At 45.2% G+C, this 26,904-nt stretch overlaps 1 protein-coding gene across 4 annotated transcripts in view; it reads right to left on the minus strand.

Annotated features, from left to right (window-relative positions):
* STIM1 (stromal interaction molecule 1) overlaps positions 1 to 26,904 on the minus strand; it is a 196,070-nt gene that overhangs the window by 22,346 nt on the left and 146,820 nt on the right. For all 4 annotated transcript variants that reach the window (XM_077824160.1, XM_077824248.1, XM_077824002.1 and 1 more), the window contains 2 exons: positions 12,805 to 12,982; positions 2,226 to 2,403 (listed from right to left, as the gene is read on the minus strand). In XM_077824160.1, the coding sequence (XP_077680286.1) occupies positions 2,226 to 2,403; positions 12,805 to 12,982 (356 nt within the window). The remainder of the gene's footprint in view (positions 1 to 2,225; positions 2,404 to 12,804; positions 12,983 to 26,904) is intronic.

The raw sequence follows: 26,904 nt of genomic DNA on the forward strand, positions 1-26,904 counted from the left end.
TGCCTGGTTTTGGTAATCATTCACAAGAATTTACACATATTTAGTGCCTTTCATCAGATCTCAAAGTGCTTTACAACCCTGTGACTTCAACGGGATGACTTTATCGGGGGTTGGAGCAGGTCCTATCTAGGGTTCAGCCCATGTTAGCACCTTGCTAGCAAGAAGCCTGTGTCAACATAGCTTTGGTGAACACCCTTTCTTTTTCCAGGATAGACAGCTGCACACTGGATTGAGAATGTAAATGTTTAAATGAATCTCTCAGTAAACCCAGATCAGATTCCTTTACCGTGTTAACTAACTCAGCTCCATTTAAGTTGCATTTGGCTTGAGCGTTATTTCTAGCCAAGGACATCACACTACACTCAGACATTTGAAATTTCATATTCTATCTGTGAGCACATTTACCAGTCCATCTAGAGCAGTGGACTTCACATTTTTTAGGCTATGTATTTCTTTCCAAATAAGTAGTGTACCACGTACCCTATGAGATAGGGTCATAATATACTTTATGATTAGATTGCCATGTCTTACTAAACAAAATGTGTTGTCTGCCATTACAGGATTTTTCTTGCGTCCCCCCTGAAAAGAACTCGTACTCCTGAACCACTGGTCTAGAGGGACTTATAAAGCAGCCATATTCCAGAGTTAACTACCCACCATTTTACTATTGTCTGCAATTTTAACGTTAAATGTAATATCCCTAAATCGTTCACAGAAATACAGGGACAGCATCATAATCTTCATGATGGACTAAATTCTCCACACCAATCTCAACTTCCACTGATCTGATCTCCTACCATACATGGAGTTCGGTCCTCTCTAATCAATATAGGTTCTGACCGCACACCCAACCCCATGGTATCTGAGTGCCTAGGAGTGCTGAGCACACAGGCAGAGCAGAACCGTGGAGATGAACCACTTGAATCTGAGACCAGAGATTTGCTCAAAATGTTTATGGACAGCAGGGTTCACATGGAAACAAAAAAATCTGTTTTGGGAAACTAAACAGGAAGGTAGTAGTGTAAAATGGCAGTAAGGGGACCAATACATAAGGGGAGAATGGGCTCTGGAAAGACTGAAGCCTGAGCAAGGTTTATAATCTGGGTGGGGTTTGATGCCACTGGAAGGGGCCAGTGTGTACAGACGAGGTCATCTCGCTAAGGCATGGCTAACTTTGCTTTCCACTAGGAGCCTCCAACATGGTCTTTGAAAAAACAGATCTTCTTCTTAGCAGCATCAACTGGTGCAAGAGTAGCTCAGATTTCAGGATTCACAGGGACCCAAAAGTATCTTAGATTTTGACAGGTTGCCTTTGGCTCTTATGGTCAGTGGGAGTGGCTAGTGAATTACATCTGTGGCCTCTAGTTCATTTCAGTGGTGATTGTGTTATATCACACAGTGCACGCTGGGTGGATAAAGCCATTACTCACCCACTCAATGAATCCCACGGGAAGGCCTCTAAGAAACAACAGATTGGTTAAGTCACCACTGGCTTCAGCTTTCATTACAAATTTTAATAGGAGGAGAAGGGGGCAATGGGTGTGACTTGACACACACAATGCACAAACAATACAATCTGTATGTGTGTGACAACACGTGGGTGGCTGTACTGGACTGTAGTGTATTTGTGTGCGATAGCCTGACAGGAAACGACTGTCTTGGGAAACTGTATGTAAATGCTCAACGCTGGCAGCAAGTGTTTCAGTAGCCTGGAGGTTCTTCGGGAAAGAGGGGGATGGGGTGTTGCAGAAGCAGTTTAGAATTCATTTGAGTGCTGCCTCAAGGTCTCCTAAAATACAGGAAGTGACGTGCCGTACACAGGAGGAGGGGCCAGCCCCCTGGTTGGGTCTCAGCACAGGAGGATCAGAGGTCTGGCTCAAACTCAATACCTTCCCTTTGGGGACGGCAGAGGCCGTGGAGCAAGGGACAGCACATTCAGCTCTGGAAGCGTGTCTTGCGTTACTCTCCAGGGATCCCCTCTGGTGACGGCATAGAGCAGATCGGCTGAGCCTCATGAGAAGGTGCCTTTGAGGGAAAGTATTATATGAGGAAGTGGCAGAGATAGTTGGATCTCTCCTATCCCTAAGGTCAACTGGGAGAACAGTGGCAACAGGGCACACCAAGGAGAGTCTAGCTGTGTTTCCCGGGGGATGAAGCAATGGCCATACAGTGTGTGGGTGTCCCGCCCCCCGTTTCTGCTTGTACATATGGTATGCAATGCTTGCCTGCTCCAGCTCCTGTTCAGCATACTTCTGTCGGCTCAGCTCGTTCTCTGTCCCCTCTCGCAGCTCCCGCAGCCGGTGTGCCTCTTGCTTGGCGATACTGATCTCGTCTTGGAGCTTCTTCTCCAGGTGCACCTTCTCCACTTCCACGGTGCGGTGTTCCTCCTGGGCCTTCTGCAGCCTAATGCACACAGACACAGGGAACTGCTAGTGCACACAGGGCTGTGTGTACCTGGGCGAAGGAGCCCACTGAACAATTACTGCATGACTAGCTGCACACATGTGAGGACATACAAGACCAAACTCTGCTCTCACCTGCACTGGTGTAAACCCAGAGGAACTCCACTGATAACAGTAGAGTGATGCTGCTGTAAATCCAGAGGGAAAGCACAATTCAGCACAGAGTCTCTGTGGCACTGAAACGTCAACATTAAGAAAACTCAAGGAAAAGTTTTCCATGAAACTAAATGATCAACTTCAGATTTTCAGCCACGTTTATTTTTTAAATACCAGAAGAACACAAGCCACAGTCTGATGAAATTGAGCTGCAAACTCATTTGATTCTTCTGCGTATTCACAGAAACCCAGAAACAGAGGCCTTCGCCATTATGGAAATGGACATAATCTATATCACTCTACTTCAGGGAGGTAAATACTTGAGTTTTAACAAGCCTCGGGACGTGGCTGTGCATGTGTACACATGCAGATGAGATCTGCCCACATATTCCATTTCCCACTGGATCCAAATTTAGACACACCCTCCTCCCAGGAGTGGTTAATTTTCTCCACCATGGGATTAAATCAGTATTGATTTTGCATGGATGCAAGAGAAAATTACAGATTATTTACTCTTTGGTCAGGAAAACTGATGCTGGCGCACCCCAGGATTTTCAGGACTCTGATCAATAGCTTTTCAGGTAACTCTCTCAGCCTGCTGTTTCAGGCTTTTTACTGCATTTTCATTTTTTGGAGGGTGCTTCCAAGGCTGTGCTGCTACCTCCCTCAGACACAGCACCTTGGCGCTGCAGCCTCCTGAGTGCACTGAGGAAGAATTAAGCTACGGAGGAAGACAATGTGAGCTGCAAAGCAGGAGAGGATGTACTAGGACAAATTCTACCCTAGTGTTATTCCACTGAAGTCATCAAAGTGACATCAGGAATGAACCTGACTCACTCCGACTGGCCCGTACAAAGAACAAGGTCACTGGAGTCTCCAGTGTTTGTCACCAAAACCACTTCAAATTCCAAATGTTAGTTATTCTTTAAAATAAATTAAGTGCAATGATCATTTCTAACAGGGAGACTGACTGCCAATTTTAAGACAATGATTCTGCAGCATGTATTCAGTTGAAATGTGTGTGTCTGTGTGTGTGTGTGTGTGGGGGGGTTCACTTTATCATTCAGGCTACAAAGACTAATGCTGTATAAGTATGTTGCTGAGGAGAAAACACTGGGTACTAGAGGGTTCTTTAATCTAGTAGAGAAAGGCAGAACAAGAACCAATGGCTGGAAGCTGTGCCGGACACACTCAACTTAGCAATAAGCAGGGCTTAATTTGTGCCAGGGCTGAGTCCCGGCACCTCTTGGCTTGGCAGTTCCTAGCCCCGGCACCTCTCGGCTTGGCAGTCCTAGCCCCGGCACCCCTGGGTTTGCCGCATCAGTTATGAAAGCAAAAAAATTGTTTGAGCCCCCAGCACCTAATTAAACACTGGCAACAAGGCACACTTTTTAAACAGGGTGATTAACTACTGGAACAAACTACCAAGGGAGGTGGTGAATTCTCCATCTTTTGATGCCTTTCTAGAAGATGCTTCGAACACACATTATTGGGCTCAATGCCGGGGTACCTGGATGAAATTCTATGGTCTGCGATGTGCAGGAGGTCAGACTAGATGATCTAATGGTCCCTTCTGGCCTTAAACTCTGAGCTGTTTTCCTCTTTTCTCTAGAGATCCTGTGCTCTAGTAGACGGTAAATCAATATAGCCGGACACAACGGTGTGTTTAAATAGTAGAGACCTTGTGACCCAGAGTGCACTGTGAGGACATTTTTGTCCCTTGTCTCTGCAGGTCAGGTTACGGTCCCAACTTAAACAAACCCATCCTTTCTATTTATATTCCACGTTCTGGTCAGTCAGTTTCCTTTTCAGGATTTGTTGGAGTTTTAAGATAACTGTAGTATGGTTTAGGAGTTATGAGGATAATAGCTTTCTGAGGTCAGGCAGGCATAAACTGAGCCAATGAAACCATTACTGGGCTTAAGCATAAAGATTCAAAGACTGGCTACAAAAATAGCTAACAGGCTGCGGAAGACTTTTAAAAACTAAACTGCAAGCTGAATCGTCCCAGCTAAAAGCATTTCCAGTCACCAAATCTCTTCTCATTCGGGGTATCCAACCCCCACACTGGAATAACAGCTCAGTTTCTGATTATTTACCCCCCTTTCCAAACCAAAAGAAGGGAAAAACTGAGATATGTGCAGAACAGCAGCTCTGAGGTACACCAGGAGCCAACTGCAATCAAAGGCAAGGACCCTTGCCCAGGCCACTAGAACCCTTGGCCGGCAGGTTTTCTTTAGACGTACTGGGAGTAATCAAGACCCTCTGAGGAGGGATGGCAAGGAAAACCTCCAGCCCCAGGAAGAGTGACTGTTTGTGGGAAGCAACTTGTGTGAACAAACCAGACGCCAGGAGGGTTGATTTTTGTTAAAGCTCTAAGAGGGGTAGGGAAGCAGAACCTGCCTGCACGAGACGTTGCTTCTACGCACTGCTACTTTGAGAAACGCTAGTTTCATGAGACCACAAGTGACCATTCAGTTACAAACAAATCAAATGAGTTGAAGTCGATCCTTATCGCAGAATTCTGCTCTGTGTGATACACGCACTTAGACTGCTCTCTTTGAGTCCTTGTACAAAAATAAGGGACTACATCTGTCTTCTGTTTACTTCATAGCCCAGATTAAAAAAAATGGGAAGAATGTTAAAGACGCACTTCGAAACATTACTATGAACAAACGAAACCCGTGTTTTGGGAGCAGGGGCTAGAGGGGAGCAGTCCACTGCTCCACTTAAGAGTGCAAACCCCAGAGAACACTGCAAACACAACCCTCCTCATGGTGTAGAGATGGCAGTTCAAAACAAAATTTGGATGGGCTGGACTTTCTTCAGCCATTTTGTTGGCTGTGCTGCTGGACAAGGGTTTATTTTCAATTTACGGTTCTGCTGAGAAACAAATATTTTCATTCCTAATTTTAAAAGAATCCTATTGAGACGTTCCAAGTTTAGAGATAAACCCACGCTCTCTGCCCTCCATGGATCATTGCTCCATCACTTCCATACTAGGCTTGTTAATCCTCCACAGACATTAGAATGCTGTCTGTTTAAAGGGGAAATGTCCCGGTGGTGTGTGTGGCATTGGGGGAAAGGGAAAGGGATTAAGCCTTAATATTTCTCTCGAATGCACTAGTCAGAGTTCTTCTTTTCCCCCTTTTTATTATTCATGTTTCATGCAAACAACATTTCCTCTGTTGCTCACCAAAGACAAAAATAACTTTTCCCTGCATGTTCTCAGTCAGTGCGACTGGATTCACATATGCCAGTTTTACACTAGTGGCTCTCCACTGAGTTCAGTGGAGTTATTCTGAATTTACACTGATGCAAATGCGAGCAATTTGGCAGACTTCCTGGGAACAGTTGCCATTAAGGGATATCCTGTAAATGTTCTAGATTAGAACAGATTTGACTTCCTGTATCAACCTTTCCTGCTCTAGATATCTCAAAGGCCCTCACAAAGTTCTAAGTGAGGCAACGAAGTAGCCATTTGATAGACCGTGGAAAGGGCATTATGTACATTTGTCTTTTTTCCACAGGACAGAAGCGACTTTGTCTGTACAAAGTGCAAGCTGGTCTCCATATTGGAAGAGAAGGTTCAAGGTCTGGAGCAACAGGTTTCGACCCTGCGTTGTATAAGAGAAACTGAAGATTTCCTGGACAGACGTCAAGATATGCTTCTACGGGCACAAGGTTCTGAAGATTCAGAGCAGGCTGCACATCGGGGACAGGAGGACGGTGAAGAAATTTGGCATCATGTGACCTCCAGAAGAAAAAAGGGGAACATCCATGTACCAGCAACGTAGATACAGGTAAGTAACCGTTTTCATGTTGTCTCCACAGGTACTAATGCGGAGAGTGGACCAGATGATACGTCTGAGGGAAGGGAGCAGAAGGAGACTCCGCCGATTGGAAGGCAAGAGATGCACTGTCCTAGGGTTGGGGGTTCCACGACCACCGCTCCAAAGAGAAGGAGGTGGGTGGTGGTGGTCGGGGACTCTCTCCTCAGGGGGACTGAGTCATCGATCTGCCGCCCTGACCGGGAAAACCGAGAAGTCTCCTGCTTGCCAGGAGCTAAGACTCGCGATGTGACGGAGAGACTGCCGAGACTCATCAAGCCCTCGGATTGCTATCCCTTTCTGCTTCTCCACGTGGGCACCAATGATACTGCCAAGAATGACCTTGAGCGGATCACTCCAGACTACGTGGCTCTGGGAAGAAGGATAAAGGAGTTTGAAGTGCAAGTGGTGTTCTCGTCCATCCTCCCCGTGGAAGGAAAAGGCCTGGGTACAGACCGTCAAATCGTGGAAGTCAACGAATGGCTACGCAAGTGGTGTCGGAGAGAAGGTTTTGGATTCTTTGAGCATGGGATGGTGTTCCAAGAAGGAGGAGTGCTAGGCAGAGACGGGCTCCACCTAACGAAGAGAGGGAAGAGCATCTTCGCAAGCAGGCTGGCTAACCTAGTGAGGAGGGCTTTAAACTAGGTTCACCGGGGGAAGGAGACCAAAGCCCTGAGGTAAGTGGGGAAGTGGGATACCAGGAGGAAGCACGAGCAGGAGCGCGTGAGAGGGGAGGGCTCCTGCCTCATACTGAGAAAGAGGGGCGATCAGCGGGTTATCTGAAGTGCCTATACACAAATGCATGAAGCCTGGGAAACAAGCAGGGAGAACTGGAAGTCCTGGCAAAGTCAAGGAATTATGATGTGATTGGAATAACAGAAACTTGGTGGGATAACTCACATGACTGGAGTACTGTCATGGACAGATATAAGCTGTTCAGGAAGGACAGGCAGGGCAGAAAAGGTGGGGGAGTTGCACTGTATGTAAGAGAGCAGTATGACTGCTCAGAGCTCAAGTATGAAACTGCAGAAAAACCTGAGAGTCTCTGGATTAATTGTAGAAGTGTGAGCAACAAGGGTGATGTTGTGGTGGTAGTCTACTATAGACCACCGGACCAAGGGGATGAGGTGCACGAGGCTTTCTTCCGGCAACTCGCAGAAGTTACTAGATCGCACGCCCTGGTTCTCATGGGAGACTTCGATCACCCTGATATCTGCTGGGAGAGCACTACAGCGGTGCACAGACAATCTAGGAAGTTTTTGGAAAATGTAGGGGACAATTTCCTGGTGCAAGTGCTGGAGGAACCAACTGGGGCAGAGCTCTTCTTGACCTGCTGCTCACAAATCGGGAAGAATTAGTAGGGGAAGCAAAAGTGGATGGGATCTTGGGAGGCAGTGACCATGAGATGGTCAAGTTCAGGATCCTGACACAAGGAAGAAAGGAGAGCAGCAGAATACGGACCCTGGACTTCAGAAAAGCAGACTTTGACTCCCTCAGGGAACTGATGGGCAAGATCCCCTGGGAGAATAACATGAGGGAGAAAGGAGTCCAGGAGAGCTGGCTGTATTTTAAAGAATCCTTATTGAGATTACAGGGACAAACCATCCCGATGTGTAGAAAGAATAGTGAATATGGCAGGCGACCAGCTTGGCTTAACAGTGAAATCCTTGCTGATCTTAAATACAAAAACGAAGCTTAAAAGAAGTGGAAAATTGGACAAATGACCAGGGATGAGTATAAAAATATTGCTCGGGCATGCAGAAGTGAAATCAGGAAGGCCAAATCACACCTGGAGTTGCAGCTAGCAAGAGATGTTAAGAGTAACAAGAAGGGTTTCTTCAGGTATGTTAGCAACAAGAAGAAAGTCAAGGAAAGTGTGGGCCCCTTACTGAATGAGGGAGGCAACCTAGTGACAGAGGATGTGGAAAAAGCTGATGTACTCAATGCTTTTTTTGCCTCTGTCTTCACAAACAAGGTCAGCTCCCAGACTACTGCACTGAGCAGCAATGCATGAGGAGGAGGCGACCAGCCCTCTGTGGAGAAAGAAGTGGTTCAGGACTATTTAGAAAAGCTGGACGTTCACAAGTCCATGGGGCCGGATGCGTTGCATCCGAGAGTGCTAAAGGAGTTGGCGGATGTGATTTCAGAGCCATTGGCCATTATCTTTCAAAAGTCATGGCTATCAGGGGAAGTCCCGGACGACTGGAAAAAAGCTAATGTAGTGCCTATCTTTAAAAAAGGGAAGGAGGATGATCCTGGGAACTACAGGCCAGTCAGCCTCACCTCAGTCCCTGGAAAAATCATGGAGCAGGTCCTCAAGGAATCAATTCTGAAGCACTTAAAGGAGAGGAAGTGATCAGGAACAGTCAGCATGGATTCACCAAGGGCAAGTCATGCCTGACTAATCTAATTGACTTCTATGACGAAATAACTGGTTCTGTGGATGGAGGGAAAGCAGTGAACGTGTTGTTCCTTGACTTTAGCAAAGCTTTTGACACTGTCTCCCACAGTATTCTTGCCAGCAAGTTAAAGAAGTATGGGCTGGATGAATGGACTATAAGGTGGATAGAAAGCTGGCTAGATTGTCGGGCTCAACGGGTAGTGATCAATGGCTCCATGTCTAATTGGCAGCCGGTATCAAGTGGAGTGCCCCAAGGGTCGGTCCTGGGGCCGGTTTTGTTCAATATCTTCATAAATGATCTGGAGGATGGTGTGGATTGCACCCTCAGCAAGTTTGCAGATGACACTAAACATGGTAGGAGTGGTAGATACGCCTGAGGGTAGGGACAGGACACACAGAGGGACCTAGACAAATTGGAGGATTGGGCCAAAAGAAATTTGATGAGGTTCAACAAGGACAAGTGCAGATTCCTGCACTTAGGACGGAAGAATCCCATGCATCGCTACAGACTAGGGACCGAGTGGCTAGGAAGTAGTTCTGCAGAAAAGGACCTAGGGGTTACAGCGGATGAGAAGCTGGATATGAGTCAACAGTGTGCCCTTGTTGCCAAGAAGGCCAATGGCATTTTGGGATGTATAAGTAGGGGCATAGCGAGCAGATCGAGGGACGTGATCGTTCCCCTCTATTCGACACTGGTGAGGCCTCATCTGGAGTACTGTGTCCAGTTTTGATCCCCACACTACAAGAAGGATGTGGAAAAATTGGAAAGAGTCCAGCGGAGGGCAACAAAAATGATTAGGGGACTGGAACACATGAGTTATGAGGAGAGGCTGAGGGAACTGGGGATGTTTAGTCTACGGAAGAGAAGAATGAGGGGGGATTTGATAGCTGCTTTCAACTACCTGAAAGGGGGTTCCAAAGAGGATGGCTCTAGACTGTTCTCAGTGGTAGCAGATGACAGAACAAGGAGTAATGGTGTCAAGTTGCAGTGGGGGAGATTTAGGTTGGATATTAGGAAAAACTTTTTCACTAGGAGCGTAGTGAAACTCTGGAATGCGTTACCTAGGGAGGTGGTGGAATCTCCTTCCTTAGAAGTTTTTAAGTTCAGGTTTGACAAAGCCCTGGCTGGGATGATTAAATTGGGGATCGGCCCTGCTTTGAGCAGGGAGTTGGACTAGATGACCTCCTGAAGTCCCTTCCAACCCTGATATTCTATGATTCTACTCAGCACCTGGGACAGACACCTGTTTCAGTGTGACTCACATCGTTTGTCTGGAACCCAGATTAGTCACAATTTTTCGAAGAGAACCATGGAATGACTTCCATTTGGACCACTGAAAGATGACTTGTACATAGCATTCTCTATCACCACAGCATCTGAGCACCTTGCAGACTAATAAACGTATCCTCTCAGCATCATGTGAGGTAGGGGAGTATTATTCCCTTTTTACAGAAGGGGACTCAGTCTACCCTGGGCAAGTTGGTTTGCACAAGGTCACCAGGGAGTCTGTGGCTGAGCCAGGAAATGATCACTCACCTCATTCCTTCCAGGTCAGTGCTCTATCCACAGACAATCCTTCCCACTTTAATGCTCTGCAGACCTGTCATGAGGAGGTCTCTCTGAAGCTTTTAGCTCTGCCTGGCATATGCGGTTTCAGGTTTCTTCGTGTTTGGCTTTAGGTAACATTAGTGAACGTTCACCGGCCCATCTACTTGTTTATGTTGTCCTATCTTCAATGACAGATCCCAAGGTCATGTCTTACACAGCACGTTTTCAGCAATGTTAGTATTTAGGCCCAATTTCTACAGGGCAAATTCCCTTAAAACCCCAGCATAAACTCAGAAGTTGCCTCCAGGTCCTACCTAAAAGGTAGGTACTTAGAGGTACAGAGTAAAATTCTGATGCTCTACAGTAATTATCTCAATGGGCAGTCAGACTTCAAATAGGAAATCCTATTGGTTTCTCACTTTAGCAAATCCTTTTTCTTCGTGGAATTGCCAATCTGGCAATGGTAAAATTATACACAACCCTGAAATGATTTGTTGCTCAGAACTAGCTGCCTCGAAGACATACAGTCAATGTAGTTTTTCCTCTCTGCATGTCAGGAACAAAGCAGATCATATGTGTGTGTCACCAAGAAGGGAAGGTGGTGAGTTTGGCACCATCATCTTGACACACATCTTTCCTTTCAGGTGAATACCAACTAATGTCATCACACAGAGCTACCTGACAGAAGAAAGTTCTCACAAACACAACACTCATGAGCAGGGCTATTCTCTGCCAGCTGTTCTGACAGGATAGGTAAGGAACCAGGCTCCAGTACTGTGTGTGTATGTGACACAGTTTCCAATGGCTGAAGTGTTTGTAAAAATCTTCACGGCAGGTTTACATTCCTGAGATGCTGGCACATGTACAGGCAACTTTTCACGCAAGCTAGTGCGCACACACAATTGGCTTAGAAGTCTGCTCACACTGCAGCCATTGGGAGTTTAGCCATCGACTTCTACGGCAACCAGAGTGGGCTCTGTATCCTTGAAAATTATATTCAAGGGACAAGTAAAAATAATTAGAGCCAAAATCTACCAGGCTCTGTTAAAAATGGTGATTTCAGCAAGAAACTAACCTTTTTTAAAGAAGGAAATGAGATTGTCAGTAGTAACCCTTTGTCCATACATAGGGCCTGTAGCAGCAGTTACACATGTAAGCAGCCATGCTGAGGTCAATGCAATTACTCATGTGAGTAAAAGTTGCATTCTGCAGCTCACAGTATTTTGAAGAAGAAATGAAACATTTTTATGATGAACGAGAGACTGAGTTCAGCTGCTTATGTTTAATGTTCCAGTACTGAATTTTCTAACTTTTTTTGTGCTTCCTAGTAAACAACTTATGAGATCTGGATATCCCTGTAGTGCCTGGGAAGCGGTGGCTCCTCCAGATTCTTCAGAGGAAGAATCCATGAGGAAATTTGGCCAAATTCCTCTCCTGAACCATTTCCAGAATATTGATGTGTTTCACCCTCTCTCTTGGCTAATATGAAGATGCAACCTGAGTCAGTCCACATGATGGATTCTGAAGGAGCCAGATTACTTAACATTCTTTTTGAAAGGCTTTTTCTTCCTGTAGGAGCAAGTCTATTTTATTATTTTAAAAGGAAAGCAAAAGAATTCTGGTTTCTTTCAATATCATTTGGACTGACAAAGAAGCAATAGCTGACCTGCTTCACTGCTGGAGCACAGGAAAGTATGACGCATCAGGAGCAAGTTCCCATTTACAGTAAGACAATAGGCTCAAACACAAGGGTGTCAAGCCCCTGTCAACTATAGCAGGGGCATCCAAGTCATGTTAGCTAAGAATCAGAGTGCTTGCAGTTGTTAATGTTCAAAGTACAAAAGTTCTAGTTGGGATATGATGGACTCGTGGGGGGGGGGGTGGAACTAGGCCCTTCACATTTAACTGTCTCAAAGACAGCACAACTGATTTGGTGAAAACGTTCTCACAAAATTCATTCTCTGTACAAAAACTACAGCTCAGCCTGAATTTGAGAAAAACATGAGCAATCAACAAAAGGGAATTAGGGTGGAAATCAGCCTTCAGCCTGAACTACTATCTGTGCTGCTCAAGTCCACTAAAAATACATAAGATGCTTGTGGCTCATGCTGCCAATGCAGCATAGTGACTTTACACGACAGCCGCAGGCCCTTATAATAGCATCTGAGGCTAGTTTTAACTCCTCTAGTCTTCATGGGACACATCCCAAGTACATCTAACCGGTGCACATTGTGCAGGGAGTGGCAAGTGTGAAGTTATGTCCAAATTTCTTAACTAGCTGACCAAATGCATTCAAAGACTGTGCAATCACATCAGTAATGTCAACTGGGTAACCGGTTTGCTATGATCACCTAAGGTTATGGCTGATACCCATACAGCATAAGAGGCTGACTGCTACTGGTTTAATCCAAACTAACAGTAGAGATTTAAGCTTTCCCTGGAGGTAGGTGGTTAAGTAGGACTCACCTTTCTTGAAGGTCGTGCAGACTCTGCTCAGCTCTGTGAAGCCCTTCTAGGTCTTTCATCATCCTCTTCACATGCTCCTTTGAGTAGCGGTTCTGGATGTAGGCAAACCAGCAGCCACCCACTCCAATGACAATGGACACCACCAACATGAAATCCTTTAGGTGGTTATGACGAGTTACTGGGGAAAAAAGAGTTACAAATAGATAGTTTAATTCAAAGACGGAAATAGGATGATGTGCTTTGCAATGTTATCTTTGCACCACAGGGAAAAAATTAACAGCATTAGAAAGAATTATGGATCTAGAAATACAGCAGGCAGGAAGGAGTGATGCCCACCCATACCTACAAATCCCCTTGAAATCACCAGAAAACACACCTACTTTCCTTAACAGATGATCCCAAACCAATACTGGAGAGAAGACTCAGACACTACTGCGATGGGCATGATATAAGAACCCTTAATTTAATGGTGTGACGCTCTGTACCTCAGGGGAACACCCATGTTCATCCTTGTAAAATGATTGTGTGGTATCCAATGCAAAGTTTGTCATGTTGGGTGTCTTTGGAAGGTTCATGATGCACTGAGCATGATTTTTATAGTAAGGTTATAGGTTATAATTTCATGTATATAGTTATGAGGCTGAAAATGTGACCTCACGGCTTAAAATAAGCCCAGGCAAAACCCTCCAAAAGCTGAGAGGCAGTTCACACCTCATCAGGGCACGTATGGGACGAACCCAGCCTCACAGGAACAAAGGACACTGGCCTAGACAGCAACAAAAGAATCTGTTGGACTCTCGAGGGAGTCACTCCCCTTCCTTTGGTCAGTTTGGAACTCCGATGAGGTAATGCTCACCTGACTCTGAAGGCGGGGGTTGGGGGTGGGGTGGGGAAGAAGCCAAGGGGGAAGAAAGAACATGATAAAAGGGAGAGATGTTTGCCATGCTCTTCTTCTCTCTTCCACCTCCATCTATAGACACCACCACCAAGCAACTGAAGTGCTGATCAAAGGGGAGAGCCTGGCTGAAGAGCAACCGGCCAGCCTGTGGTGAGAAGCTTCTAAGTTTGTAAGGACATTCAAAGTGTTAAGATCAGCTTAGAATGCGTTTTGCTTTTATTTCATTTGACCAAATCCGACTTGTTATGCTTTGACTTACAATCACTTAAAATCTATCTTTCATAGTTAATAAATTTGTTTGTTTATTCTACCTGAAGCAGTGTGTTTGGTTTGAAGCATGTGAGAGACTCCCCATGGGATAACAACCCTGGTACAGATCAAGAACTCATATAAGCTTGCAGCATCCAGCAGGCATAACTGGACACTGCAAGATGGAGGTTTCTAGGGTTGTGTCTGGGACCGCTAGTGTCATTCGGCTGCAAGTAGCTGGTAGCAGCTTACATGCCAGAGGCTGTGCGTGAACAGCCCAGGAGTGGGGGTTCTCACAGCAGAGCAGGCTAAGGCTGGCTCCCAGAGTCAAGGATTGGAGTGACCTAGCAGATCACCGGTCCAGATAACACCAGAGGGGAATGTCACAAACAGGTCGTGTCCCAGACTGAATGCTGATCTGCCAACCACTATGACAGCTGCACTCCTTTGGGCCAATACAGATCACAAAGCCCAAGACAAAGCACAGGAGAGCTGGGGAGAAAGCATTCTCTGATGAGGGGATCTGGCTACAGAACAAACTTGCAGAAAAGATGAGGCAAATTTGGAGTCTGATTATCTTTAGAGAACATTGCAAAATCTTCATATATAAAGAAGTCACTTTATCTTAATAGTGACACACAACACTGATAGCCCCTTTCTCTAAGCCCTTACCAATAAAAAGGATCGAATTAATAAAATCTAAATCCCACCCCACCCTGTTGTTGTTAGCAGAATGTTAATCTCAAAAAGGGAGAAGTGCCAATAGGTGAATGAAGTCCACTTGGGAACTTGCTATTGCTATTGATTTTAAAGGGAATATGCTTAGATCCTACAGTGATGAGAGGCGCCATAAAGCCCTAAGATAAATAAACAGAACCTAGAAAGATATGAAATTCTTTCCCAATGCCCTAATTAGGCTAAGTAATTTAACCTTTTGCACTGGAACAACAGTCATCATAGCTGGGCATCTAACCACACTGGGGGTTAGGGGTTACCTCTGGTGTATAATTTATGAAAAATCCTGGAAAAATAGACTCTTACTAGGATTTCCAAGGACAGAGAATATCAGACATTAGCCACCTTTAATATTTAACCCAAACTATGTTTCTGTTTCCTCTCACTGGGACAAACACTGAGCTAGATCCTGCAGCCATCAGCTACATTCAAGTCAACTCTGCAAAAGCCTACTTGGATGAGTCAGGGCTGCAGACCAGGCCCACAGGAGTCTGTTCACTTGGCAGCTATAAGAGGAGGAATCAGAAGAAACATCCCAGGAATCAATAATTAAGAGGAGCGTCTCACTTCATCTAAAATGGAAGGATTTTTATGAGGAGTTTACATAACTTCCCTACCCTCAACTGAATACTTAACCCTGAGGATGCAGGGCATTTCCAAAGTACTTGGAGCAATCAGACCATTTCTGGATTCAGAGATTAGGGTGGCTGAGATCCAAAGAGCCATAAGAGGGCAAACAAGCAACGCAAGATCGGTTCTTAGAGGGATTATTATTTAAGTTGTGTAATGCATTCTCACAGCTACCTTATAAAGAAAGAAAGTGTCTTTTTTGGGGGAAGGGGGGGGGAGATCAGATGACATCCCCCGCTCTTTCTTCCTTCCCATGTGAAGAAGCCTGCACCTCAGCAGTAGTGTATGCAGACCCCGGAAGCCATGCTCCCTCTCACAGACCAAATGCTTTATAAGGTACTTTTTGTGAGATTCTTCCACCAACAGTAATTAGGCTGGAGGGCGATTTCACCCACTGTGGTCCAACAGGTAAAGGTGGGATTTATTGGGATTAGATACTTCTCGTAACGCAGTGAGCCCCATCAAATAAGCATCCAGCTCCTCCTAGTCCTGTCAGTAGGAATAGCTTGACAAGGAGAAGTTGAGTATTTGTGATGGAAGTTCAAAAAACAAATGGCTAAAACTTCATGTGACAGATCCCAAAGTGCCTAGAAAAATCACATATAGATAATTTAAAGATGATAGAAAATAGTTACTTTCCCTCCACACCCTCTTTAATCTGAGGAACTTCAAGCACTTCTATAGACATAAATTAAGCCTCACAACACCTCTGAGAGGTAGACAATACATTACACACATTTTATAGATGGGTACACTGAGGAACAAGTGACATGTCCAAGATTAAAAGTCAGTGTAAGAGCTGGGAAAAAAGAACCCAGCAGTTCTGGCTCCTACTCCCCTATTCTAATCTGGCAGAGAAAGATGTAACATGATCCAATGGCTAGAAGTTGAAGCTAGATATGTTCAGACTGGAAATAAGGCATCATTTTTTAAAGGTGGAAGTAATTAACCACTGGAACAATTTACCAAGGGCCGTGGTGGATTCTCATCATGGACAATTTTTAAATCACAATTAGATGTTTCTCCAAAAGATCTGCTTTAGGAATTATTTTGGGGAAGTTCTGTGGCCTGTGTTATAGAGAAGGTCAGACTAGATGATCACAATGGTCCCTTCAGGTCTTGAAATCTATGAATCTATGAAATTATTAGACAGCAATTCCAGGTGTGAAAGTATGGCTTAGACTCAGGATAGCAGACAAATGCAATGAGGTGCCTCATCACTTGAAAAAAGTGAGAGATCATCACGGGTGGGGAGCTAGTGATTCCTAGATTACCCATGATTTACATTGCATAGAAGCCTATGCAGGGCTCAACCCCCACTGGAGCCCTATTTTGAGGACATAAGTGGTCCACATGCTGTGTGCTGACATTTGCTGAAGAGTGATTTCTGAGTAGGACAGAGCTCAAAGTCCCATCTTCATTTCCATCCTTTCCTGGAGATTTAGGCAAAGATACTGGAAGACATTAAGAGAGGTCATTATCTGACATAGCATACTATAAAGACCCATCTGGTTTAAGTTTTAACAGCTTTTGGTTTTGGATCCTAGCAGTAAGAGTGGGTTAACAGGCACCTTCAAGACCTACTACAATGCTGTATTTCCCAGGGAAATTTCCATTATGTCTTTGTGAAGTTGGCTCCTTTCCCCTAAGCAGATTATTCTGGTGCCTCCTGTTTGCTGTGGTAATGACTCAAACAATAAATGCTGAATTTTTACATTTCTTATTCTCTCCTGAATGAGGAGGAATGAGTGGGTGGCTGGGCTGGTACCCCTCTGCATGTGACTTCACCACCAATCCTGCCCACCTTGCTCAGAGCTGTGGGGTGTCTCAGCTCCCCCACCACAATAAACTCCATTTGGGTCTCCTCATGTGTAAATTTCGAGTTCAGTTTGGGCCAAGCTGGAGTGACCCAGATTTCTTTTCCCTTTAATCTAGGAGAAATGAATAAGGTTTAAGATTATTGCCAAGAAGCTAATGGATGCATTTTTCTTTTTGTCATTGGGTACTAACAACAGGCTTTAATTGTACCAGGTAAGAGACAGAAGTGTTGCAACTCCAAGTTACCTTTTTCATTTGTTCACAAATCTTTCTGTTTGACATTTGGCAACACCACATCACACTAAGACTCAAGCCTGTAAAAATGTGCCATTTATAATATCCTATCATGTAGAAGGTACAGTACAGATGGTAAGATAAACATACAAAGGCAGAGAGGGGAAAGAGCAACTATGCACAAGACACTACGGATCTTTGGAATGAGAAGTCTGGCAGATGGGACACGGGCAGGAAACAGGATAAAAATGGATTAACACAATCTATTCCTAACCAGGACGTGCTTGCTATACCTCCTGGAATGCACCTGTGCCCCTGATGTATTCATGAAGGACCGAGTGATGTGAAACAGACAGGATATTCAGAAGGGCATATGAAATGTTGCACCATCTTTTCCTCCTAAAGCCCAAGGATTAGGGAAAGCTTGGGAGATGAGCAGATAAGAGATGAAGCCCCCACTGCTTGAGACGGTTCTCATGCTGTCAAGAAACAATCGGTTACAGGGCAGAAAGACAGCACTTGACCAAACCTTGAAGGAAAAGCAAAAAGTTGATATAATTAGCATTTTACAGTAATTTGTGCCACTACAAAGTGATACGTGTGCTCGTGAAAGAAATGAAAAGAGCAATATTTATTCCATTTACAGATATCTTTGCGAAACGCCGACAGACCCTGGTCGTCGTTGGGCAGGATCAAACCTGGGGCCTCTGGAGCTTAGTGCATGAGCCTCTACTGCATAAGTTAAAAGCCACAACTGGCTGTTAGCTAAGGCTGTACAGGAGACTCCTTTAACTCTCTCTAAGAGGTCTCGGTGCCACTAGATGGGATAAGCGGTGGACCAGAGTTGAGAACCACTGTCCTAAGTGGTCATGTTTCCTTGATCAGTTTTCTAGATATCTCGCTTACTCCTGGAGGGAGTCTACATAGCCAGACAATCCTGCTGTCAGGGTGCCAATGCCTGAGATGATGGGACGCCCAGGATTTCCAGGTTTATGGATCTTGGGTAGTAGATAGAATATCCCAGGTCGGGGTTCCAGGGGTGTGTCTGTGCGGATTTGATCTTGTGCTTTTTCAGAGAGTTTCTTGAGCAAATGCTGTAGTTTCTTTTGGTAACTCAGTGGGATCAGAGGGTAATGGCTTGTAGAAAGTGGTGTTGGAGAGCTGATCCATAAACCTGGAAATCCTGGGCGCCCCATCATCTCAGGCATTGGCACCCTAACAGCAGGATTGTCTGGCTATGTAGACTCCCTCCTCAGGCCCTACGCTACCAACACTCCCAGCTATCTTCGAGACACCACTGACTTCCTGAGGAAACTACAATCCATCGTGATCTTCCTGATAACACCATCCTGGCCACTATGGATGTAGCAGCCCTCTACACCCACATTCCACACAAAGATGGACTACAAGCCGTCAAGAACACTATCCCCGACAATGTCACAGCTAACCTGGTGGCTGAACTTTGTGACTTTGTCCTTACCCATAACTATTTCACATTTGGGGACAATGTATACCTTCAGATCAGCGGCACTGCTATGGGTACCCGCATGGCCCCACAGTATGCCAACATTTTTATGGCTGACTTAGAACAACGCTTCCTCAACTCTGGTCCTGTAACGCCCCTACTCTACTTGCGCTATATTGATGACATCTTCATCATCTGGACCCATGGGAAAGACGCCCTTGAGGAATTCCACCATGATTTCAACAATTTCCATCCCACCATCAACCTCAGCCTGGTCCAGTCCACACAAGAGATCCACTTCCTGGACACTACAGTGCTAATAAACGATGGTCACATAAACACTACCCTATACCGGAAACCAACTGACCGCTATTCCTACCTACATGCCTCCAGCTTTCACCCCGACCACACCACATGATCCATCGTTTACAGCCAAGCTCTGCAATACAACCGCATTTGCTCCAACCCCTCAGACATAGACAAACACCTACCAGATCTCTATCAAGCATTCTTACAACTACAATACCCACCTGCGGAAGTGAAGAAACAGATTGATAGAGCCAGAAGAGTTCCCAGAAGTCTCCTACTACAGGACAGGCCTAACAAAGAAAATAACAGAACGCCACTAGCCGTCACCTTCAGCCCCCAACTAAAACCCCTCCAACGCATTATTAAGGATCTACAACCTATCCTGAAGGATGACCCAACACTCTCACAAATCTTGGGAGACAGGCCAGTCCTTGCCTACAGACAGCCCCGCAACCTGAAGCAAATACTCACCAGCAACCACATACCACACAACAGAACCACTAACCCAGGAACCTATCCTTGCAACAAAGCCCGTTGCCAACTGTGCCCACATATCTATTCAGGGGACACCATCACAGGGCCTAATCACATCAGCCACACTATCAGAGGCTTGTTCACCTGCACATCCACCAATGTGATATATGCCATCATGTGCCAGCAATGCCCCTCTGCCATGTACATTGGTCAAACTGGACAGTCTCTACATAAAAGAATAAATGGACACAAATCAGTTGTCAAGAATTATAACATTCATAAACCAGTCGGAGAACACTTCAATCTCTCTGGTCACGCGATTACAGACATGAAAGTTGTGATATTACAACAAAAAAACTTCAAATCCAGACTCCAGCGAGAAACTGTTGAATTGGAATTCATTTGCAAATTGGATACAATTAACTTAGGCTTGAATAGAGACTGGGACTAGCTAAGTCATTATGCAAGGTAACCTATTTCCCCTTGTTTTTTCCTACACCCCCCCCCCCACCCCCTCAGACGTTCTTGTTAAACCCTGGATTTGTGCTGGAAATGGCCCACCTTGATTATTATACACATTGTAAGGAGAGTGGTCACTTTAGATAAGCTGTTACCAACAGGAGAGTGGGGTGGGAGGAGGTATTTTTTCATGCTTTGTGTGTGTATATAAAAAGACCTTCTACACTTTCACAGTATGCATCCGATGAAGTGAGCTGTAGCTCACGAAAGCTTATGCTCAAATAAATTGGTTAGTCTCTAAGGTGCCACAAGTACTCCTTTTCTTTTTGCGAATACAGACTAACACAGCTGTTACTCTGAAACCTGCTGGTTCTACAGTAGATTAATAGTTCAATCTAACGGCACATCCAGAATGTGTGTGGGTTATCTACTTCCCCTACCTAAGGAAGCAGGAGTAATGGTCTCAAGTTGCAGTGGGGGAGGTTTAGGTTAGATATCAGGAAAAACTATTTCACTAGGAGGATGGTGAAGCACTGGAATGCGTTACTAGGGAAGTGGTGGAATCTCCTTCCTTTGAGGTTTTTAAGGACAGGCTTGACAAAGCCTTGGCTGGGATGATTTAGTTGGGGATTGGTCCTGCTTTGAGCAGGGGATTGGACTAGATGACCTCCTGAGGTCCCTTCCAACCCTGATATTCTATGATTCTATGTCACGAGCTTCAGAGACTTCCCAGTTGAAATCCCAGGTGAGCCCCTACTTCTAACGCCGACAGACCCCGGTCGTCAGCAGGTGGGATCAAACCTGGGACCTCTGGAGCTTAGTGCATGAGCCTCTCCCGCATGAGCTAAAAGCCAGCTGGCTGTTAGCTAAGGCTGTAGAGCAGACTCATTAATTGCTTTGTCTTTAAGTGTTCTCCGTGCCACTAGATGGGACAGAGCACCACACCCAGAAGGTGCGTGGGTTACATTTACACACCTACTGGAATCCTGTATAGTCAATAGACTTCGACATCAATTCACCTCCCTCTCATTGAATCCATGCACCAGGCAAAGAAGATAAGGATGATGGAACTGAATAGTTCTAAAAATCCAGCTGCAGACACCGATATGGAGCCAAAACATCATGAGCTGCTGATTAAAGGAAGTGGAAGAAGAGGATGTTGACCAGCCCACAAAGGAGAGAGAGATGGACAGGGAATGAACAAAAGATGACCTTAACGATTCAGTATTTGGTTTTTGTTCTGGGAATCAGTATGTTTTTGTAATCTCTGTATATCAGTGCACCTCCAGGAAAACAGCACACTTGGGTCCCTCCAGCTCAGCTCAACAGGATTCAAAACAAGGACTGAAAACCCTGGCACGCCCTCTGCCAGGTGCTGATATCAGATCAGATCACATCACATCAGTAGTTGCTGCCTTCAGTGGTCAAACTGTCCCCTCAACTGCATACAAGAAACATGCCAGCAATGTAGTTATAATCTATGCAGCATGAGAAAAAGAAAAAGCCAAATGAACCCACTGCTGCAGTGAAAGAAAGAAACACCACAGAACTGGGGGGGAGAGACTGAATTCACTCATGCTTACATGCCAGTGGAAATGGAAATGACGGTTCTCAGATGAAGCATGACAGCCCATGGAAAGGCATGTGTAGCTTAATCTGAGAACTACATCATCAAGCACTATGTGAGCACACGCAGCGGAAGCAGACATGCAGAAGCAGACCCTGGGAAACGCGACAAAGAAAGCAGCATGTATCAATGAGCAGGCTGGGTCGCCTGAATGGCAGCACCAGCTGGCAGACTCAGAGACTGTTCTGCATAGGGAAAGCTCACAAAAGGCTTCAAGCCAAGATAAGCCACCATGTGCAGCAACTGTTCTATCCTGCAGAAGTGGAGAAAATGAATGAAAGGGGAAAGGGTCACAGTGAACCTCAGCAGACAAACTGGATGAAATACCACATTTCACCCTCTGGGGGACAAGCTAAACACTGCTGAACCTCTGCCATCTCTGGAGGCCTGAGTTAGAAAATGCAGCAAATAAGGTTTGAAAGAGAAAGTAATCCACATGAGTTCAGTTTACATGTCTTCGCAACCTGAAGTATAAACGAGAAAGATAGGAACATACTTCGCATGAGGTGGAGAGGGAGAACATTATGCCTAATCAAAGGAATCGTTATTTGATTTTCTACCAAGACCACCTAAAAGAATATTAGGATTAGATCTTGCTCATTTCTTCTATAAATGCTAAATGAGTAATGGAGAGGAACAAACTGAAAAGTGATACTACCAGCAGTCGTTGACTCACGAGCAAGCTTTTCACTTTGGCTCGGTCCTCATCAGCTCAATCTTTTATGCAGTGTAACGCATTATAGACCTTTGCTCCAAGTGGTCTTGGTCTATACACTTTAGGTTTCTCTAGGATGCCAATAACAACATTCACTCTGCTGGAAATGAAGCTGCTTTAATCTGATGGGATCACCCTTTCAGTTAGGATGAGTCATGATTTCTGGAGTTACTCAAGTACACTGCTGCTGAAGTCCGTGGCTGGGAAGTGTGATGGGGTGTATTCCCCACACTGGCCCTGAGAGGGTAAATTAGGCCAGTCAGGCCTAATTAACAAATTAAGCAGCAAGTAGGGGAGAGATGTAGGCTACAAGGAGGCCACTAATTAGAAGCAGGCACGGCTGGGCAGGAACAAGAGGACCTGTACAAAGCCCAGAAGCTGCAAGTAGCAAAGGGGGGCTGCAGGGAAGGAGGCCACTGTCACTCCCTGTGAGGAGGGAGAGTGGTCTGGCAAACCCAAAGAGAGAGGAGAGCCAGTTATGTAGGAAGAAGTCCAGGGAAACAGCAGCAAGGGTAGGACAGGGGTCGGCAACCTTTCAGAAGTGACTAACAAATTTATTTGAGCATAAGCTTTCATGAGCTACACCTCACTTCATCGGATGCATTCAGTGGAAACTACAGTGGGGAGATTTATATACATAGAGAACATGAAACAATGGGTGTTACCATACACACTGTAACCAGAGTGATCACTTAAGGTGAGATATTACTAGCAGAACAGTGGGGGGGAGGGGGACAGAGGGAGGACACCTGTGGCTCACGAAAGCTTATGCTCAAATAAATGTATTAGTCTCTAAGGTACCACAAGTACTCCTTTTCTTTTTGCGAATACAGACTAACACGGCTGCTCCTCTGAAACCTTCCAGAAGTGGTGTGCCAAGTCTTCATTTATCCACTGTAATTTAAGGTTTTGCATGCCAGTAATACATTTTAACATTTTTAGAAGGTCTCTCTCTCTCTAAGTCTATATTGTATAACTAAACTATTGTGGTATGTAAAGTAAATAAGCTTTTTAAAATGTTTAAGAAGCTTCATTTAAAATTAAATTAAAATGCAGATCTTACCAGTTTACTGTGATCCTTGCCCTTGCTTTTCCTTGCTGAGTTTTGCAATATCCCCAGGCAAGCAATGGGCTGAGCAGGGCCAGTGGCTGGGACCCTAGACTGGCACAGGGCCTGCGGACGGAACCCCAGACTGGCAGCAGAATGCCACTGAAAATCAGCTCACGTGCCGCCTTTGGCACGCGTGCCATAGGCTGCTGACTAGGCTAGGATCATGCTGCATGTTCTAGGGTCCCTGGGATGGAACCCAAGGTACAGCCACTGGGAAGTGGCACAGGGCTTTGGAGATGCCGGACGGACAGCTGGTCCAGAAGGAGTGAGATTCCACTGGAAGGGGAGGACCTTAGAGACCTGGCCGGAGGGCCAAGCCACAGACAGCAAGCTGCAGCTCCAGGAGTGAGAGGAGCTGCAAGGTGAAAGAGACGATGGGTAGAGACACCACCAGAGGAAGGCAGAACCTGGCAAGAGCTAATCCCCAGAGCTGCCAGAAGGAGATGCCTCCGTGACAAGAAGTCAAAAAGACAAAAGCAATGAGCATATGCAAAATGGCACAAGAAATGGATGTGAAGAATCTGTGCTACCTGTGCTGAGGAGGGCTGTGCTGAGGTTACCCAGTGAAAACTGGCTATAGTATTTTCAACATGCAAGAAACCCAAGCTCTTTTGGAGTAAAACTACAAGCGTATCCCCCATCAGACAGATTGCCTGGAGGTGCGGGAAGGATAACTATACCAAAAAGGCCACAAAACTGCAAATACTAATTTTGTCTCTTTTCACAGCATTTGCTCACCCTGGGAACAAAGAGAAAAGCTGGACCCTGAAGACAGCAGATAAGTGGCCAGTGGATTGAGAACAGGTGCTACTGACGCTATTCTGAATATCACCGGCATGGAAGATGTGAGCACTGAACCAAAGTACGATGCGGTTGCTACTACTGGGGAAGATGAAGAGGAGCACTCGGGAACATTCTGGGTATTTATCATAAGGCAATGGGAGACTGGTGAATCATGATATAAACAGACTCCTTCCATTATATATGATAGATGGCTCTTGATTAATTTGATTTCCTCCCTGATTCAGTTCATACAGCAGCACCCCCATTTAAAACTCAAACTGCAGCTGCAGGAAAGAGATGCCACTAACGAGAGTTCTGAGCAATGAGCATGTGACATCCTCAGTGTTACAGCCTTGAGATTTAGAGAACACCCTATTTCGGTATTTCTCAGGTCTGGTCTACACTACAGACTTTTATCAGTATAACTACATCGCTTAGTGGTGTGAAAAATCCACACTCCTGAGCAATGTTGTTATAGCAACTGTGGAAGTATAACATTGTATAAGTATAACGTTGTATAAGGGGACATGCTGGATACATTGTATATGAGAGGGCATGCCAAAACATGTTACAAAGTATCTGAGGGAGCACACGTAGGGACAGTTAGCTTTTGAATGGAGAAGCAATTAAGATAGAGCCAGCACGTCTAAGAAGCAGGCATCAGAATGGAAGGTGTGAAGGGCAATTAGTTAACTGGAAGCTGTTAAAGGAGATTGTTAAGGGTGGCAGGTAATTGAAGATACGTGACTGGTCTCAGGGATCTCGAAGGGTGGTGACTAAAATCTTTTTCTTCTTTTGTCTGTAACTTCTCTGTAACTTGTTCTCCAAAAAACTGTATAAATTAAGAGACACATGTCCCACTAGGGGGGCTCACTTCTAAATGTATTGGCAGAGCAGCTTTGCTAATAAAACAGAGTGGTCTGATAAATTGTGAGTCTGAGTCAAACTTTGACACAACCTAACCCCCATGTAGACAGTGCTATGTTGGCAGAACTGCTTCTCCTGCCGATGTAGCTACCACCTCCAGGGAGGCAGATTAACTACGCCCACAGGAGAGCTCTCTCCCATCGGCTTAGAGTGTCTTCATTAACGTGCTACATTGGTGCAGCTATGCCGATGCAGCATTTTAAGTGTAGATGTGCCCTCGAATGTTTCTGGTCAGAGGCCCCAGCTGGGATAGACTGGCTTCTTGACATGCTGCCTTGTGTCATGTCCCAATACAGTTGCTGCCGTCTCCTCTTTTCTGGGCATTATTTTTCTTGTTCAGTTTTGCTGTGATACTTGCATTTTGCTATCCTTTCCTGTTCCCTACCTCACGAGAAGGTTACATGCTGATCAAAGTGAGGATGGCCATGAGGCTGGACCATATGTGCCCTTATGGCTGGGCTGTGTGCCATGGGAGCCTGCAGCTACATACACACGGGCTGGTCCTGTGGCTGGCTATGTTAAAGAGCACTATGGGAGCAGGGACTGAAGACGGGCTGCTTCCAAGGATTTACCTGATACTTTAGTCACAGGAGGAGACGCATGTTGGTACAGCGGAGGGCAAAACAAATCTGGAGTCATACAGCTTTCCTCCAGCCATTCCTACTCTTCTTTACTTCACCAAAAACTAATCTGGCATCCTTAAGGCTGGGAAATAATCTCCTATTGTTTGTCAGAAAAGGGCTATGTCTACATTCCAGGGACTACCTTGGCATAGTTATGCTGCCGTATAACCCTGTAGACGCAGCCTACACCAATGACAGGAATTTTCCTTCATTGCAGGAACACTGCCTTCCTGAGCAATGGTAGCTAGGCCAACAGAAGCATTCTTTCATCGACCTAGATGTGTCTACACTGGGGGTTAAGTCAGCATAGCTACCCGAGTGACGTAACTACGTCAACTTAAATTTTAGGTGCACACCAGGCCTACGACTACCAGAACTTCAGCAGAAATTGGCCAACGGAAAAGCACAGGCCAAAATGCAAAGGGAACATATCCCAAAAGGTCTGAGATAGGACCTTTTCTGCAGTTCAATAGAAATGGTACAATGTTCACCTTGCAAATTAAAACAAAAAACTCATTTTAAACTGGAGCATCTCATTATCGGAATTTTAAACAACTAGCCTCTTTGTTGATAAACAAAAACTGAAGCCATCTGCTACACACTAAACGAGTACGGTGTTTATATAGGAATAAATCTTAGTTATTGCTTTTCTCAGCCCACCAACATTTGATTAAATACATTTAAAGTGCTAGATGCTAGAATGCAAACAAACAATGCAGACCTGTTATCTAAGTACAAAGAGAGAAACTGAATGGACCCTTTGCAGAAGGCATGTCTCTGTGTGTGATGAAGATGGTTCTAGGCACTGCTGGCGTATGACTACATAAAGAAGTATACGGAAATAATTTCATATTCATGACCTTAAGATGCAAAATCAAGATCCTAGTCAATATTCAGCCACATATCAACTCCCTGCACAGACAAATACCTTTCCGACACTGGCAAGCAATAATGGGAGCTTCCCCTGGCTAGATTTCCTTGAAGCCGACAAAACAATTCCTTGTTGGGGTGGCACTATCCTGCCACCACATCCTGGTGTCTTT

Source organism: Eretmochelys imbricata, chromosome 1 (genome assembly GCF_965152235.1).
Source record: "Eretmochelys imbricata isolate rEreImb1 chromosome 1, rEreImb1.hap1, whole genome shotgun sequence".
NCBI classification, from domain to species: Eukaryota; Metazoa; Chordata; order Testudines; family Cheloniidae; genus Eretmochelys; species Eretmochelys imbricata.